Genomic DNA, 18,471 nt, shown 5'->3' on the forward strand with positions numbered 1-18,471 from the left:
CAGCAGGTCCAGCAGCAGGCTGCTCTGGCTTCAGCTGTATTCAGGGATCCATTCAATAAGTTTAGTTTATTATGTTGCAAAAGCATAATTGTAGTCGGTGTGATAATTTGTGCAGCAATCCAGAATGAGCTCATCAGTTCATCCGTTCCTCTCTGCTGTCTGGGATGATGTTCTGTTTTTTGTTCTTGTAATTCTGCATTAGACACAGTGTCAATATTAGTGTGAACCAGGGGTCTCAAACTCCAGTCCTCGAGGGCCGCAGTCCTGCAACGTTTAGATGAGCCTCTGCTGAACCACCTGAACAGAATAATTAGGTCATTAAGGTTCTGGAGAACTGATCCACACCAGGAGGTAATGAAGCCATTTCATTCCAGTGTTTTGTACCTGTGGCTCATCTAAAACCTGCAGGACAGCGACTGGAGGACTGGAGATTTGACGCCCCTGAAGACATAAAGCCTGTTGCTGTTAAGCATTTTTGCTTACATTTCTAAACTTTGTCAACTTTTATCATGTTGATGTCAACTTTAGAGCAACATGAACTCGTATAACCCTTATCATCCCGGCGTCACATGAAACCAGTTCGATGTGAAAACTGTTTCCAGGGGAACGTTTACTGTGCCACACCGAGGACGCGGTCGGAAAAATGGATCCTTGCGCGAACATGGAAGTACGACTGAGTATGTTGAGAAAATGAACCAAAAATTTAGCTATAAAAAAATCTCTATTCCCATGCAGGCGTTCTGACCTTTGACCCCCAGAATATTCTCAGATTTAATGACTGGGGCCTTTTTCCCTCCTCAGATTTTATTTCAGACAAACAAAAATATCAAATCCCAAGCAGGAGAAATGATCCGAGTTGTTCCTCAGACGGACTCAGTGAACCCTTCAGACTGAAACATGGACGCCGTCTGCTCTCTCCTCTGCTTCGCTAAAAGATCTGATTACTTTCTCAGGCGGTGATGTAAGATGAAGGCTTCAGTCTTCTGCCCCCTGCTGGTCATCCTGACAGCTGCGTCCAGCCCTGTGGTTCCACCCTGCAGGTGAACTTGGCCTCCGGTTTGTCACGATGGCGAATTAAGATGGAACAGTTAAATCCTGGCAGCGCTCATCTGGAATCATGCAACTCAGTTTTCTCCAGAATTTCCAGGGAAGCATTCCTCTGAGGTTATTCTCCAGAATTTCCAGGGAAGCATTCCTCTGAGGTTCTGCTCATCATCATGTGAGCAAACACACTTTTCACTTCTTTTATCCAGAAACCACAGATGTGCTGCGGCTGCCAGCATCCAGCCTCTCTGCCCAGAAACTGCTTGTGATGTTTCCAACTACAACAAAGTGAAAGCAGAATCATCTGGGTGCAGGAGGAAACCTGATCAACGTCTCTGGGATTTACATCCAAAACCTCCTGCAGACAGAACCGACTGATCAGAGGAGGTGAAGCCGCCATGACGCCTCGCTACGGAGCCGTCCAATCAGGACGTTTGGAGCCATTTCTGTCCAGCCTCATTAACCGTAGGCGGCCCAGCTGACCGCTGCAGGATCCCTGGGGGTTCAGAAAGGAGCCTAGGCCCAGAAGCCTGGACCCGCCCAGAAGCCTGGGCCCTGCGCCTCCTTCATCCTCCTCCTCCTGTGACCCAGTCTCAGTGCTGCAGCTCTGCGCAGGAGGAAAGCAGCTGGTCCTGATGCAGCATCACGACTGTGAGTAACTTCAGGATTGGGTTTTTTCTGTCGATTTGAGTTTTCTGTGTGTTTATTTTTGGGATTCTGTGTCTTGAGTCTCCATGTTTCCTGTCTTCCCCTCGATTGTTCCCAGCTGTGTCTCGTTCCTTGATCACCCTCTGTGTATCTAATGCAGTGCTTCTCATTTCCAGTCCTCAGGCCTCCCTGCTCTGCATGTTTTAGATGTGCCTCTATACCAGAACAGCTGATTCAAATTATTGCATGACGTCTTCTGCAGCCGCCAAGTTCTGCAGAAGCCTGTGAATCACCCAAAGATTCAAACCAGGTGTGTGGCAGCAGGGAAACACCTAAAACATGCAGGGCAGGGGGGCCTGAGGACCGGAATTGAGAAACCCTGATCTAATGCCACCTGTGTCTCTGTGTCTCTGCCGGGTTCTTGTCGTACCGTTCTGTCAGTTCTGTTCGTGTTGCTTTTGATGTTACCTGTTGCTACCAGTGTGAGCATTTGCCTCCCATTTGTTTTTTTTTGGTTTATTAAATCATAATTTTCACTCTACAACCTGGGTTCATCGCATTGTCCTCACCACCTCACGCCGCAATTCATGACAGTCTGACCTTTGACCTGCAGGATGAGTTTGTTGTTGAGGGAGAAAGTTGCTTCCATCTGACAGATACTGATTGGTTTGCAGGTTTCATTTGATGACCAGTCAGATCAGCGTTTCGTGTCGTTCTTCCTCTCTGCTGGTCACAGTGAAATGTTTCCTGTATTTGGTTTTGGGGCGTTTTATTTCTGCTAATGTGGACTGACTGCAATCAGAAGTCCGATGATCGGGTCCTTCACTCACCTGCTATGAACTTATTGCTTCTCTGGCAGCGTTGCTTACATCATATCCTGAATGCCTGCATCGTATCGGACACATTTATCGGCGCTGATTTCCTGATCTTTGGGGGATCGGAGATCGGTCGATGCTTCCATGTGAAGCCGATCTCATCCACTGATCTCATCTTCCTCTGCAAAGGGTTAAAGGTCAGCTGCTGTCCTAAGAGGTTGGACCGACCCACCGGGTCAGGTCTGAAAGTTTTCAGGTAACATTATTCCCATTATTATGTTACCAACTCAGCAACTTTCTTGCTACATTTAAAAAATCTGCCAATCAGAATCGGCAGGTCAGGCTTTTCACAGATCGGCCAGAAAACTGCGATCGGTGCAGCCATACTGCAGAGGGAAAACATGCACACATATTCATGACATTCTATTAAATTAATTTCTCTCAGGTGTAATTACAAGAGCTAAAAATTGTATTTATACCAGGTGAGTCTTTCTCACCTGAGAATGTGGACCGGTACCGGTACCGGGCTGATTCTGAGCCTTCAGATAATTTTAAAAGAAGTTTCACATAACTTAGATGTTGATGTAAAAATAATGTTTGTTTTAGACACAAATTATCTGCAGCTTAGAGCCGCTCATGATGTGTTAATGCAGCCTGATGGAAAACATCTTACAATGTCAAACATTGAGAAGTTTTAATTATTATCAAACGTCATGAAGCCAAAAAATCTCAGAAACATTTCGGGCCGACCGGGAGAATCAACACAAAGAACCGGACCGGTCATGTCGCTGCCAAGCTAAGTTTCTGTTAGCAGCTCCACGATAATCTTTCTGATGAACATTAGCAAGAGAAAACAAACCTTTATCTTGACTTTTAAAGTCTTACTCCTCCCTTTCTCTCTCTCTGAAGAATAAGTTCTTTGTGTGACATCGTTTTGCTAACTTTTCTTCCACCGGAGCTTTGGAGGTTTGGATGCAGCTCATGTGAACAGGGAAGCCTGACCTACCACGGCCACCAGGGGGAACCCAAGAACAATTTATTTTTGTCCATATACAGAATGATTTCATTATCAAATATATATTGTAAGAAAATCAAAACTTTATAATGAAGTCGTGTGTTTTTGTTAATACAGTCAGAAAGAAATCATTACTAAAAAAATAAGAATCAGTTCCCCCCAGTGACCCTGAGCCCTAAGTGGCCGCTTGGTTTACTTATCCCTTGGGCCTGCCCTGCCTCCCAGGCTCTGGCTGCAGGAGACGTGGAGCAGCCCAGCATGGAGAGGCAGATGCAGACATTTAGCGTAAATGTTCCTCTTAGTGCTGATTTTAATTTCACCAGGATTAAACGGAGATTCAGGAAGTTCTCTTCCTGATGATGGATGTGGTTTGCTTCATCGCTCTTATTTTGAAAAGATTTTATGTTTTCACTGAACTTTGCTTCCTGTCTGTCTGATAAATCCTGACTTGGTAACAAGTTCATAGAAACTTTAAGATCGAAATTAGAGATGATTAACAACACGATGCGGACACCTCAGTTCAGGAGACACCAAACACCTGGGCCAGGTGACCTGGTGTTTCCCTCCTGATGGTCCGGTCGACCCGGTTCTATTAGAACCAGAACATCTGCTCCACCTTCAGCTGCTGTGGTTCTCTTTCTCTCTGCTCTGAGTCAAACCAACCTGCTGGCTGTCCGACCCGTCAGAACCAGTGTCCAGAAACCACCCACTGAAATCTCCTGAACAGAAACATTGAGGCTCCCTGCAGGACAGAAACATCCTGCTGAGGCGAAGCGGGAAACGCTACGACTAGAAACAGAATTAAAATACCACAACCACCATGATTTATATAGATGTTTAAAAACAAAGAAATGAGGATTGAAGACAATGGAAACTGAAAGCCGGGTCGTCTAAAGGTCGATGAGCAGAAGATCTCAGATCTGACCAGAAGTTATTTTCTGGTTTTTGATAGAAACTGTTGATCCGTTCTTCAGTCCAGATCCTCACTAACTCTGTTTTCTGCAGGAAGTGAAACCACCAAGCATCCAACATGAAGGGGGCCGTGGTCCTCATCATCATCATCACCGCCACCGCCGGGTTCTGGGCTGTCTCTGCTCAGCCGACACTTGAAATTAAAAAAGAACTTTCTGGTGAGGAAGATGACCTTTGACCTGATCGACTGTCCTCCAGCGCTGCTCTGAAAGGCCTGCTGGAGCGGTGCCGGCTGGCGGAGGTTTTCCTCGCCGTCAGTTTTCTGTGAAGCTGCTGCTATTTTAAAAATGTCTGAGGAGATTCTCCTCCCGGTCGTGGTGATGTTGTACGCGATATTCCAGCTCCTAAAGCGGAAATCCAAGCTGATTACAGACATAAACCTAGAGTTGAGCTTTGTTTCTTTAAATCAACCATTTTTCATCACATTGATCTTTCTTTCTAGAGTGTGAAAACGCCACATTGGGGGACATCGTCTTCCTAGTCGACAGCTCCACTAGCATCGGCGAGGAAAACTTTAGGATAGTCCGCACCTTTCTCAGAAATGTCATCCAGAACCTCGACATTGGCCCTGATAAAGTACGAGTCGGCTTGGCGCTGTACGGAGACCGTCCCCAAAAGGAGTTCCTGCTGAAAGACCACATGGACAAGACGGCCGTGTTGGACGCAGTGGAGCAAATTGCTTTCCTTCGCGGTGGCACAAAAACGGGCAAGGCCATGGACTTCATCCGGGAGGAATACTTCACACCTGAAGCCGGGAGCAGAGCCAGGAAGCATGTTCCTCAGATCGCTGTGCTCTTGACTGATGGAAACTCCAACGACGATGTGTCCTTACCTGCCAAGCATCTCCGGGATCTCAATGTCTTTATGTTTGTCATCGGAGTGTCTCAGTACAATTATGATCAGCTGAAGATCATCGCTAACCACCCACCAGAAGACTACATCCTGACCACCGACAGCTTCCAGACTCTGCAGAGTTTAAGAAACACTCTGCTGAAAACCGTGTGCTCCTCCCTGGAGATCCAGAAAATAGGTAAGGTGTCGTCCATCTGAGGGTTCGGTTCATTTCAGCTCCTCTCCCTCCACCATATCTACACTGGAACAAGAAAAGCATCACATCTTTGAAATCTATCAGTTGTCCTAATGAAAACGGACCGGTCATCCTCTGAGCCCAGTTGCTGGGACCCTAATAGAACTGTGGTTGTACCAACATGATTTTTTGCAGTGAACTTTTCTGAATATACAACCATTTAATTTCCCTTTCGGATTAATGAAATATTTTGGAATTTGAACTGAATTTTCTGGATTTGGTTTTCAGCTGATTTTCTTTCTGTCTTCTTCCAGCTTTGGCCAATAAATTTGCAGACATCTTTCTCCTGATGGACAGTGCCTTAGGGCCGCGACAGTTCATCTTTTTCAGGAATGAGTTGATCAGATTTATCGACCAGATAGACGCTGGACAGTCAAGCTACCGTGTCGGTTTGGCTCAGTATCGCCAGGATGTACAGACTGAGTTCTATCTCAACGCTCATAAAACTAAACAACAGTACACAAAAGCATTGAAAAGCATCCAACAGCTGCCACAAACTGGCCAAGGACCGAACCTGGGAGCTGCTCTCAAGTACGCAGGTCAAAACTTTTTCCTGCCTGAAAATGGCGGCCGTGCAAACCAAGGAGCTCAACAGTTTTTGGTTGTTGTTCTTGGAGAAAAGCCTAAGGAACTCTTATATTTGGCCGGTCAAGATGTCAGATCCCAAGGGGTATCTGTTGTAGGCATGAGTTCGGCTGTGCTGGTGGGTGACATGCTAAGCTTTGCGGACAGTGCCTTTAACACTCTGAGGATCACTCAGCTGAAGGATTTCTTCACCACCCAGGAAGTGGAAACAGCCATTGAAGGTAGGAGCCATCGGCCTGTAACAAAGTATCTCAGCTGAACAGAAATAGTGAACTGAATCAGATCACCAACTCTTCCAACAATAGAGACTGATAACTAGGGCTGTAAGCAAACTCAGTTTTTAAGTCATGGTTCATTGACTTGTCTCTACATTATAATTGTAGAAACAAGCAAGCTAATCTTGCTAGCTAACATCAGTTGGCCACATGTATACGACTTTAAAACAATATACTTATTCTCTACACGAGTGGAACCAAAGCAGGATTTACTGATGATTTTGAGTATAATTGCACATTCTGTAACACCTCCACTAATGACACGCAAGCATCATATAGATAAAATTACCTTTGGACTATCCGCTGCTTGTCTCACTGACATGTACATCTCTGTGGTGTAATGTGAGTAAATTACAGGATTTACAATGAATCAATGTCCATTTGATGTTAGTTGATCTGTTTGTGGTAATTTAACAAGCTGTTGATTAAAACTTTGTGAATCTTAAGAAGTGTTGTTGCGCAACACCCCCCCCCTCCTTTCTGTCTCTACTCTCTCACTCTCGTACTTCCTCTTCTGAGAGGGGAGATGTGCTACCAGCTCTCCGTCTAACGGGTCCGTTGAGTTTCCTAAATCTGCTGGGATTAATCCAGAACTGAAGTAAACTCTGTTTAAGCTGGTTTCGAGAAACGATTCGCCTGGTTATCTGACGGCCTACATCCAGGTGTCCCACCCTTCTTCCCCCTGTGAATTAGCCAGACTGAGCAGCCTACAGCCAACTAGTTTCACAGAGCACACCTGTTAACGGTCGCTCGTTCTCTATTTTGCAACTTGCATTTGTTATTGAACCAGGTAGGTTTTAGTGACTCGGGCGAGTCCCAAGGATGAGGTTTTAAATATGGGCTACCAGCAACCTAAAAACATTTTCCACCTCTTCCTCTCCAGAATCAAACATCACAGCTATTTTACAACCATCAAAGAACTTTAAGGTGACTCATTAACTGAATGTCCACAACATCTTTAGATTTTCTTTATGCTAAATATTTTATTAGTAAGGCATTTTTGCAAGGGTCAGTACAGCTTAATTCAGTAGCAGAAATAATCAAATAAGTAAAATCAATCATCTAGTCTATCTTTCCCTACTGCTGATACTGAGAACTAAAAAAGGGAACCTTTGAGAGAGACGGACGGAGTTTGGCGCCTCGAACCCCAGACCTGGCTTGATGATGAAGAAGGTGTTGCAACAGGAGGAAGATGTTGATCGACGAAGGCCAGGATCTCCGCAGGTCTGATGAGCCTCCTCTCTGCATGGATGCTGAGGTCACACAGGACTTGGTGCTGGCAGGAAAAAAGGCACCAGTTCTTCTTCCTTGTCTTTGTCTTCATCTTTGTCTTTGGGGTCAGAACCCAGCCGATGAGAGAAGTGCGATTCGAAGCCACAGATTGTGGGCCAGACGGGTTGGTCTCCATGTGCAGGACAGTCTCCGGCTCCGTGGCCCCGGCTCTTCTTCAGCTGCAGAGTTCTTTGTCCATCTCGATCTTGGCTCGAAGCTGCCCGGAGGATCCAACAAAAGGTTCCTCTTTTGCACCCACCTTATATAGGGTTCATCTGTCTGCTTAGACAGATGATCTCATATCCGTCACTGTCTTAAGAGACATCATGTCATGATGTCTGTGCCAATGTCTCAGGGCTGCTCAACCTCCTGTTTCCATATAAGGTGCTGATCATCTCTGCTCTCCTGTTAGTTCCCCTTTTTCCCTTCCTGTCACCTTTCACCTACCATCTACCTCCAACATATCAGTGATGTTTAATTGCAGTTTTACAACCTTTTACACCATTTCAAGTTCAATGTCAAAATCACATTTATATCACATTTATTTTCTTTAGCTTCTCTGATTTAGCATTCATTTATGATTTTATAACCATAACTTATTAGTTACTCTTATTATGATCTTAATGTGAGTTATTACAGATGTTTTTCTGAAAAGAAACCAAGAATAATCTATTATTCTAATTATTTGATACCAAAGTTACATTTGCTTGTTTTTCTTATAAGTGTTCTCACAAATATAAGTGTAAGTATTATTACAAGTAAATCAATATTAATATAAGTATTTTACTTTGAATCTTATCAAATTACTCAAAATGTTTAGATTTAATTTTTTTAAACTTTCATGCTTTAAAATAGTCTCAGCTATTTTTATAAATCTGCAGGCTGGAAACTTCCTCTTTTTCCAGGAAACCTGCTTTTCTTGTTTAATGACTCTCTCTGACTGACTATGATTTCTTATGATTAGATAGAAAAAAGTAGAATTAAAGCAAAGTTTGCATGAGACAAAAACAACACACACAACTAGATTTATTTTATTGACACTTAAGTCTACTGTTGGGCCTTGATGTCACTTGAGTGATTCATTTTAAAGATAACTTTATTTATTATTACTGTTAAACTAAAATCTCCAGCATGGGGAAGTGGGATGAGCTCGGATTTTCTTGACAGAAGACAATCTAATAAACTTCCTGCATCGTTTCCACAGACTGTCAGAGAGTCAACACTGCAGACGTCGTCTTCATCATCGATGAGTCAGGAGGCATCGGGAACAACTTCCAGCTCATCCGGAGCTTTGTGCAGTCACTTATCGGCAGCCTGAACGTCAATCAGACGGGAGTCAGAGTGGGAATTGTTACCTACAATGAGGCTCCCAAAGTCCACGCTTATCTCAACAGCTTCCAGGACCGAACAGAAGCTCAGCAGTTCATCAAGTTGCTCCCTTACCGCGGCGGTGGCTCCAACACTGGAGCTGCTCTGAGGTTCACTCTGGAGTCAGTCTTCAAAGGGAGGGGCAAAAGGAAGGATGTGCAGAAGGTAGCTATTGTGGTCACAGACAGTAAATCCCAGGATAGCGTGAAGGAAGCGGTGGCAGAGCTACATCGGTTTCCAGTCAGAGTTTTTGCGATAGGAGTAAATGAGAAGACACCAGACCTGTACGACATGGCATCTTATCCCATCAACAGCCATGTTTTTGCTGTGGACAATTTCATGCAACTAAAACCCTTGAGGAAAATCATGCAGAAGAGTATCTGCAGTGCCATCATTCAGGGCTCCGTCAACTCCTTTAAAAACAGCGCCGACACCAAGGAAGGTGGGAACTTTCACAATATTTAAGGTCAAGCTTACAGGAAAGTCTGTAGATTCCTGTTGAAATGTCTGTGAAGTAAAAAGTTAGACCATGATAAATAATTTATGATATTTTCTACCTTTAATGGTATCTTACTAAAGCCTCACTGAATTGTGTTCATGTCCTTTAAATTAATACTTTGTTGAAGCACCTTTTTATTTAATTTCATCACTTAGTTTTCTTTGGTAAATATTTTCACACTCTGACTTGCAGAGGTTCTCCAAGTCCGTTTGAGCGGACAAGCCTTGGCATCGCGCTCTGCAGTTGTCTCCACAGTTTTATGACTTATATCAGATCAGGCGTCCCCCCATCCAAATTGTAAATTTTCTTCAGTTGAAGATGTTTTGTAGATTTGTACATCTCTCTAGCAAATGGGGCGCTAAGTTTCTCCAAAGAAATACCTCTAGTCAGGTTCTGTCAGTTGTAGGTAGAGTTAGGGTCGATCTAGTGGCGTCACACAACTCAGTCCACTGACTGAAGGACAGACAAACATCACTGCTTACCACAAACACTAACCTGTAGCATTTCTGTTTCCAGCATGCTATCAGAAGGATGAAGCAGACATCATCTTCCTCATTGACGACTCAGACAACATCGATTCCTCTGACCTCTCTGACACAAAGAAGTTCATCACTAACTTTCTTGGAGAATTTCGTGACAGACTTGATCATATTCGCATCGGGCTTGTGAAATACTCCAACTTAGCTCAGTTGAAGTTTGACCGGATGGCACTCTCAGACGTGAGCAAAGCTCTGAATGACGTTAATCATGAGGGGGGTCGGACCAACACAGGGAGAGCGCTCACATTCATGGAAAGATATTTCAAGAAGGTACCCTACAGTCAGGGTTCGACGTATCTGATCGTCATCACTGCAGGAGAGTCCGAAGACAGCGTCACACGTCCAGCAGAGAAAATAAGGGCGCAAGGCGTCATGGTCTTTGCTGTTGGAGTAAAAAGGTCAAACAAAGCTCAACTGCAGGAGATCTCTGGTGATCCAGACAGGACCTTTAAAGTCAGAGATTACTATTTCCTTCAGTGGATCAAAAACGATATTCTAAGACCAATCTGTGGACCAGCAGGTGAGGAAACTAGCAAAGACATTTCTCTAAAAGTAAATGCACTACATATGGCACATTGTTTTTATCAACATGTTAGATTACATAACTTTAGTGGCTTATCTCCAGTACAAGTTGTTATGGAATATAAAGTCTCAAAAAGGACTTAAACAAACATTTTGATTTACCTTTTCCTTTTCTGTCATATTTAAATGTTTCAAATCCTAAAAAAATTTTAATATTGGACAAAGATGAGTAAATACCAATGCTAATCAACGCAGATTTCTGTTATCGTGATTAATATGTCTTAATGCACAGGCTTCCATACTTTTTAGAAATTGCTTTCTTTGCCATAAAAAATAAGAGAATCTGATTTGTGTTCATATTTTCCTTTAAACGAAAAATGTCTAATGACTCAGGAGAACAATAACTGCCATGACTCTGTAGGTCAGTTTCCTCTGTAAAGTCAGATTTTGTTATCTAAGTGCAACATGTGAAACAGAACAAAACTAAAACTTATTCCAGCAGCACTTTATAGGATGAGTTTCAGTTCTAGATTACACGCCCCCTTGTTACATTTAATTAATTAGACTTTAAAATCTTTGTCTTTGTTAATTTTTACCATAAGAGGAAAAATATAATGGTATCTTGTGTGGGAGTATATGCATAAGAGCACTTCTAGCTAATCTTTCAGAGAATGTGATAACTTGATTGAGTTTTCTGTTGCGAGAAGCAGAGAACTGTTTAGCTGGACTCTGCAGTTACATTTGGACCGGATCGTACTAACTGATGTTCTTGTGTTCTGTCTCCAGTTTGTGAGGACGCTCCTAGCGACGTCATCTTCTTAACCGAGAGCTCAGAGAGAATCTCTGCAGGAAACTTTAGGAAAATGAAAGAATTTATGAAATCTGTCGTTACCAAGTCTATTGTGGGCATGAATGACATGCGTGTGGGTGTCATGCAATTCAGCACTAAGACAAAACTAGAGTTTCGTCTGAACCGGTACTTCAGGAAAGATGAAATACTGGGAGCCATCGATAACATGGAGCAGCAAAATGGCGGGGTTGAAACAGGAAAGGCCCTCACTGAAGTTTCACAGTTGTTCAGTGAGACTGAAGGAGGACGTCCTACACTGAGGCAGAACCTGGTGCTGATCACCTTCAACAAAGCAACCGATGAATTCAAAGGTCCAGCAGAGGCTCTGAGGCAAAAAGGAGTGTTAATCTTTTCAATCGGAGTGGTGAACAGTAACTACAGCCAGCTGTACGAAATCAGTAGCTCTTCAGATAAAGTCATCAATGAAGCAAATGTTGATCTAATAAGTGAACTGGACGGCATGTTGGCCTTGAAGTTCTGCGATCCACACAGAGGTGAGATTGAACAATGACTATCTGCTTAAGTATTTTATTTTTTCTATTGTTTATAAATTTTTTCTATCTTAGATAAAGAATAAAAGATGGTGAGGATCCTTCTTCAACTACACTGTTTGAATCATTGTTGTTTGACGTAGCTGTCATGAAATGTTTCCAGGAACGACTTGCTGTCATCAGCCCCATCAGGTTGACAGCTTGGGTTTCACAGCAGTCAGACAAGTTGATGTTGTCTTCACTTTTTCTACTCACAGATTGTAAGAAGATTGAAAAGGCTGATATAATATTCCTGGTGGACGGCTCAGGAAGCATAGAAAACCGCTTCGGAAGCATGCAAGTGTTTATGGAGTCTGTAGTGAGCCGGAGCATAGTCAGTAGGGACTCTACCCGTTTTGGAGCCATTCTTTTCTCCAACGAACCTAAAATCAAGTTTACTCTGGAAACCTACAACTCCAAAGGAGAAATTCGTAATGCTATAAGAGCTCTGGTGCCGCCAAAAGATAACACATACACCAGCGAAGCTTTGGACTATTCATTGCAGTTCTTTAACGAGGAACACGGTGGCAGGAGACGTTTCCGCGTTCCTCAGATTCTCATGGTGATCACAGATGGGGCAGCAACAAACCCTGCTAACCTAGGAAAAAATTCGGATGCACTGCGAGCCAATAACGTTACTGTCTTCAGTATAGGTGTAGAGAACGCAAACAAGGATGAGCTGCTGATCATGGCGGGAAATAATCAATCCAATGTCTTCTATGTGGATAAATTTGACCAGCTGGAGACTCTGTACAGACAGATATCTGGAGTCGTCTGCAGTATCACCAAACATCGTAAGTATGGAGAATGAATGTGTGGTGTTCAGATACACAACGTACGCTGTCTACATGTATACATACTAAGAAAAGGTTTTGGATATTCCACTTTCAGGTGAAATTGATGAAAAATATTAAAAGTTCACTCTGTATTGACATAGTGGTGGTTCCTTTATCTCAAACACTGCAACCTACAGCAGTGGTGGTCATGTCAATGTCTAATGTGACATTGAGCATCAACTCCAGTTTGACAATGACGTCTCCTGCTGTCCACAACTCGTCTTATTGTCTGCTGAGGCGTGGCGTCCCTCTCTTGTTGAAAGACAGACCTTGGGTCATTAAGGTTTTGGGGTCCAGCGTTACAAGCCTCTACAGCAGTGGCCTCAAACTTCATTCCTCAAGGGGCAGAGTCCTGCAACTTTTACATGTGTCCCTGCACTTGAAATAAGTGGTGAAACTATCTCACTAGCATGCAGTCAGGTTCTACGGAGCTTTGCTAATGAGCTAATATTTGAGTTAGGTGTACTGAAGCCAAGAGATATGGGGAGTTTTTCAGCCATAATTCGAGAGCACACATTTTCATTTTGAAAGCAGGACTTCATGTCTTTCTTCTCTCGATAGTAGCCTGTGTAGCTACTATCGAGAGAGAAACAACGGCCTCAGCTTTCTGCTCCGAATTACAATAAATATCTGAAAGCAGTGTGCTACCGATTGCTAACAGCCTTCTGATCAACCGTGTTACAACATAGTCACAACATGATATTTGTCTGTCTGTCTAATTTAACCTATTTTAGCTAATCTATCCATCTGGGGTGGCGCAGGTTGCTGCAATCGATAGCAGTCACACAGGCACAACCACTAGAAGAAAACAAGCTTACCAAGTACAACACTTTCATTCTATTGGCTGAGAGGTTGCCAGGCAACTGTACATTTCTGTTCCAAGCAGGAGCAGAAAATGTTTTGCAAGCCAGTAGAGAGGTTTGCAAGCAGAGATTTGATCTGAGCAGAGACAAGTTTTGAGTGTGAGGAGAAAGGTTTGAGAAAGCACAGAGAATATTTGACAGAGAGCAGAAGTTTTGAGTACAAGCATTACAAGTTTTGAGAAGAAAGACATGAAGTCCTGCTTTCAAAATAAAAATGTGTGCTCTCAAATTATGGCAGAAAAACTCCCCCAAAAAGAAACATGATGGAGAGCTGTGGTCCATGAACATGAAATCAGGCCTGTGTTCCTCATACAAGGGCTCAATGACGGATAAATTAGGTTTTTCAGGTAGCATGTCACAAAATGTAGGGTGGATTGACAAGACATAACTGTCTTCCCTGTAACACCATCACTAAGGGCTGGTCTGGTGACACCATCTCCACCCATCATTGGTGGCCATCATTTCTGCTCAACATCAATCAACTTTTATTAGCATATAGCGACTGAAGCCCATTGATCTCAGGTCCAGTGTAAATGCTCCTTGGTCCTGGTGGTGTGGTCCACTTCCCCCTGCAGGTCACCTGGCCTGAAGACCACGCTAATGGAAATGGTCCTGAATGGTCTGAGCCTCTCAAGTCCACTTCCTGCTTTTGGAGCGGTCTCCGGTCCACTTGGTGTTCACAAATGTATTCAAACAGTGCCAGAGTTCACTTTGTCGGTCCACATTCACACCTCCCAAACACACCAGGGATGTGTGTTTGGGGACAATGTCACATTGGAAACACCAGTCTGATGATATGGGGCTGGTTAAATTGGATTCTTGGTTCATTCTGAAATTTCACCTGAAAACCAAATATCTCTAGGTTTTTCTGGCCAGAGTATGTATATTTGTATGTGAATGTCAAAGCAATGTGTTGTGATAATCTTCTGCTCAGCTGTTCTCACTGTGGATGTGATGTTTTTTCTTTGGCAGCTTGTGAACTGATGGACCTGGTCTTCCTGATTGATCGCTCTGGCAGCATCACCTCCACAAATCACAATATTGTGAAAAACTTCACAGCAGAACTAGTGACCAGGTTGGAAATCAGTGATGAACATACACACGTTGGACTCGGGCAGTTCAGTGCAAATTTCCTACATGAGTTTTACCTTAATAATTACTACACTAAAAAGGGCATAGTTGATCACATAAACGACATAACATATTCAGGTGGAGAAACCTACCTCGGCAGAGCCCTGACTTCTATCAAGGATTATTTCAGCCCGTTGCGAGGCAGCCGCATCCAGAGAAAAGTGCCCCAGACTCTGGTGGTGCTTTCGGATGGTAATTCTTACGACAATGTGGAAAAGCCAGCCAATGAGCTCAGAGCACTTGGCATTGATATATTTGCTGTAGCAATTGGAGATGTTTTTCGAACGCAGCTCCTTCAGATCACTGGTGATCCACGAAAAATTATCACTGTCGGTGACATAAACAACCTGCCAAACTTCAAGACCAAGGTGGTTGATGCCATCTGCAAGGAGGAGAAGCTTGTTCCCACTATTGTTCCCTCTCCTCTTCCTGTTATTTCTACTGTTTCTCCTTTTCCTCCCCCTGGTAAGTTGATAAAATGTGTTTCTGTCCATCAGATCAATCTGATTGGACAGATGGGAATGTATTCAAACCGTGCCAGAGTTCACTTCTACCAATACGAGACCAAGGTTTATTGGTGGACCAGAGTTCAATTTTTCGGTCCACATTCACACCTCCCAAACACACCAGGGATGTGTGTTTGGGGACAATGTCACATTGGAAACTCCAGTTTGATAAACTGACTTCATCAAACTCAAGTTTGATGAAGTCAGATGATACGGGGCTGGTGTGGATGCACCTTTGGTCTCGTGATGTCAGGATGTAAACAGTAAGACGTGTGCATTCAGACGTTTAGAGAAGAAAGGTCACATTAAGTTCACCCTAAAAGGTTCAATTGGATTCTTGGTTCATTCTGAAATTTCACCTGAAAGCCAAATATCTCTAGGTTTTTCTGGCCAGAGTATGTATATTTGTATGTGAATGTCAAAGCAATGTTTTGTGATAATCTTCTGCTCAGCTGTTCTCACTGTGGATGTGATGTTTTTTCTTTGGCAGCTTGTGAACTGATGGACCTGGTCTTCCTGATTGATCACTCTGGCAGCATCACCTCCACAAATCACAATATTGTGAAAACCTTCACAGCAGAACTAGTGACCAAGTGGGAAATCAGTGATAAACGTACACACGTTGGACTCGGGCAGTTCAGTGCAAATTTCCTACATGAGTTTTACCTTAATAATTACTACTCTGAAAAGGACATAGTTGATCACATAAACGACATAACATATTCAGGTGGAGAAACCTACCTCGGCAGAGCCCTGACTTCTATCAAGGATTATTTCAGCCCGTTGCGAGGCAGCCGCATCCAGAGAAAAGTGCCCCAGACTCTGGTGGTGCTTTCGGATGGTAATTCTTACGACAATGTGGAAAAGCCAGCCAATGAGCTCAGAGCACTTGGCATTGATATATTTGCTGTAGCAATTGGAGATGTTTTTCGAACGCAGCTCCTTCAGATCACTGGTGATCCACGAAAAATTATCACTGTTGGTGACATAAACAACCTGCCAAACTTCAAGACCAAGGTGGTTGATGCCATCTGCAAGGAGGAGAAGCTTGTTCCCACTATTGTTCCCTCTCCTCCTCCTGTTATTTCTACTGTTTCTCCTTTTCCTCCCCCTGGTAAGTTGATAAAATGTGTTTCTGTCCATCAGATCAATCTGATTGGACAGATGGGAATGTATTCAAACCGTGCCAGAGTTCACTTCTACCAATACGAGACCAAGGTTTATTGGTGGACCAGAGTTCAATTTTTCGGTCCACATTCACACCTCCCAAACACACCAGGGATGTGTGTTTGGGGACAATGTCACATTGGAAACTCCAGTTTGATAAACTGACTTCATCAAACTCAAGTTTGATGAAGTCAGATGATACGGGGCTGGTGTGGATGCACCTTTGGTCTCGTGATGTCAGGATGTAAACAGTAAGACGTGTGCATTCAGACGTTTAGAGAAGAAAGGTCACATTAAGTTCACCCTAAAAGGTTCAATTGGATTCTTGGTTCATTCTGAAATTTCACCTGAAAGCCAAATATCTCTAGGTTTTTCTGGCCAGAGTATGTATATTTGTATGTGAATGTCAAAGCAATGTTTTGTGATAATCTTCTGCTCAGCTGTTCTCACTGTGGATGTGATGTTTTTTCTTTGGCAGCTTGTGAACTGATGGACCTGGTCTTCCTGATTGATCACTCTGGCAGCATCACCTCCACAAATCACAATATTGTGAAAACCTTCACAGCAGAACTAGTGACCAAGTGGGAAATCAGTGATAAACGTACACACGTTGGACTCGGGCAGTTCAGTGCAAATTTCCTACATGAGTTTTACCTTAATAATTACTACTCTGAAAAGGACATAGTTGATCACATAAACGACATAACATATTCAGGTGGAGAAACCTACCTCGGCAGAGCCCTGACTTCTATCAAGGATTATTTCAGCCCGTTGCGAGGCAGCCGCATCCAGAGAAAAGTGCCCCAGACTCTGGTGGTGCTTTCGGATGGTAATTCTTACGACAATGTGGAAAAGCCAGCCAATGAGCTCAGAGCACTTGGCATTGATATATTTGCTGTAGCAATTGGAGATGTTTTTCGAACGCAGCTCCTTCAGATCACTGGTGATCCACGAAAAATTATCACTGTTGGTGACATAAACAACCTGCCAAACTTCAAGACCAAGGTGGTTGATGCCATCTGCAAGGAGGAGAAGCTTGTTCCCACTATTGTTCCCTCTCCTCCTCCTGTTATTTCTACTGTTTCTCCTTTTCCTCCCCCTGGTAAGTTGATAAAATGTGTTTCTGTCCATCAGATCAATCTGTGTTTACTTGATGGAACTCAAGCTGCCTCCTTTTCTTCCTTTAGCTGAAAAGTGCACCATCGACATCGCCGTAGGGTTTGATATTTCTGCAGGTTCCAGCAATGTGCCCCTTTTCAGACTGGTTACGCCCCTCCAGGAAATCGTCCATCGCGTTGCTACGGTGAACGACCTGTGTTGCTCGGCTTCTGTCCCGACCCGGATCTCCTTCAGTATCGTAGGTGTCGATGGCCTCTCCTTGTTCGACACAAACTTTGAGGCTTTCAAGGAGGATGTTCTGAGGAACGTCATGGACTTTCCGTGGTCCCGGGCCACTTCACTCAACCGTGCCATGCTCAAATATTTCAGGGCCAAGTTTCAGTCCAAGTCCAGAGCCAAGGTCAAGGTGAGGTTATGTCTTCATGTGGTCGGTTCTTCCTAAATCTGAGATTGAGTTCAATCAGCTGCATCATATCTTGAGGACACTGTTGCAGCTATGACTGTTAGCAATGAAAATATAGGATGTGATCTGTTTCAAAGGTACACAGTTCCATCTTAGAACATAATTGCATTTTTTTTTTCAAATTTGCAATTATGTAATAAGATGTCCGACAACCATGAAGAAGACTGGACTGACTAGACAGATGTTCAGCAGACAGTCACTGACTCCTCCACAGCAAGCATAGCAAAAGCTGGGCTGACACCTGGACACACTGTGAAGTCGGTCCATATTTCTGGATTAAAATCCAGAAATATTGCTCTAATTTCATATTTTATTTTTTTAGAAACTGTTGGATTTTTACTAAGCTGAAAGCCGGAATCATCAAA

The 18,471-nt window shown here is 43.5% G+C and overlaps 1 protein-coding gene across 6 annotated transcripts in view; it reads left to right on the plus strand.

The window, feature by feature from the left end:
• The first annotated feature begins 369 nt into the window (after positions 1–369).
• The window catches only part of LOC114138521 (collagen alpha-6(VI) chain-like), a 45,304-nt gene continuing 27,202 nt past the window's right edge, over positions 370–18,471 (plus strand). For 2 of the 6 annotated variants that reach the window (XM_028007859.1, XM_028007867.1), the window contains exons 1-13: positions 373–1,164; positions 1,203–1,695; positions 4,528–4,652; positions 4,937–5,524; positions 5,836–6,387; positions 8,918–9,523; positions 10,097–10,639; positions 11,428–11,985; positions 12,240–12,815; positions 14,693–15,316; positions 15,848–16,471; positions 17,003–17,626; positions 17,712–18,049. In XM_028007859.1, the coding sequence (XP_027863660.1) occupies positions 4,553–4,652; positions 4,937–5,524; positions 5,836–6,387; positions 8,918–9,523; positions 10,097–10,639; positions 11,428–11,985; positions 12,240–12,815; positions 14,693–15,316; positions 15,848–16,471; positions 17,003–17,626; positions 17,712–18,049 (5,733 nt within the window). In that variant the 5' untranslated portion in view covers positions 373–1,164; positions 1,203–1,695; positions 4,528–4,552. Of the gene's footprint in view, positions 1,165–1,198; positions 1,696–4,527; positions 4,653–4,936; positions 5,525–5,835; positions 6,388–8,917; positions 9,524–10,096; positions 10,640–11,427; positions 11,986–12,239; positions 12,816–14,692; positions 15,317–15,847; positions 16,472–17,002; positions 17,627–17,711; positions 18,050–18,471 lie in introns of those variants that run through there. The other 4 variants (XM_028007886.1, XM_028007840.1, XM_028007850.1 and 1 more) reach the window with 4 other exon arrangements.

The sequence above is a fragment of the Xiphophorus couchianus genome, chromosome 3 (genome assembly GCF_001444195.1).
Source record: "Xiphophorus couchianus chromosome 3, X_couchianus-1.0, whole genome shotgun sequence".
In the NCBI taxonomy this organism is placed as follows: Eukaryota; Metazoa; Chordata; class Actinopteri; order Cyprinodontiformes; family Poeciliidae; genus Xiphophorus; species Xiphophorus couchianus.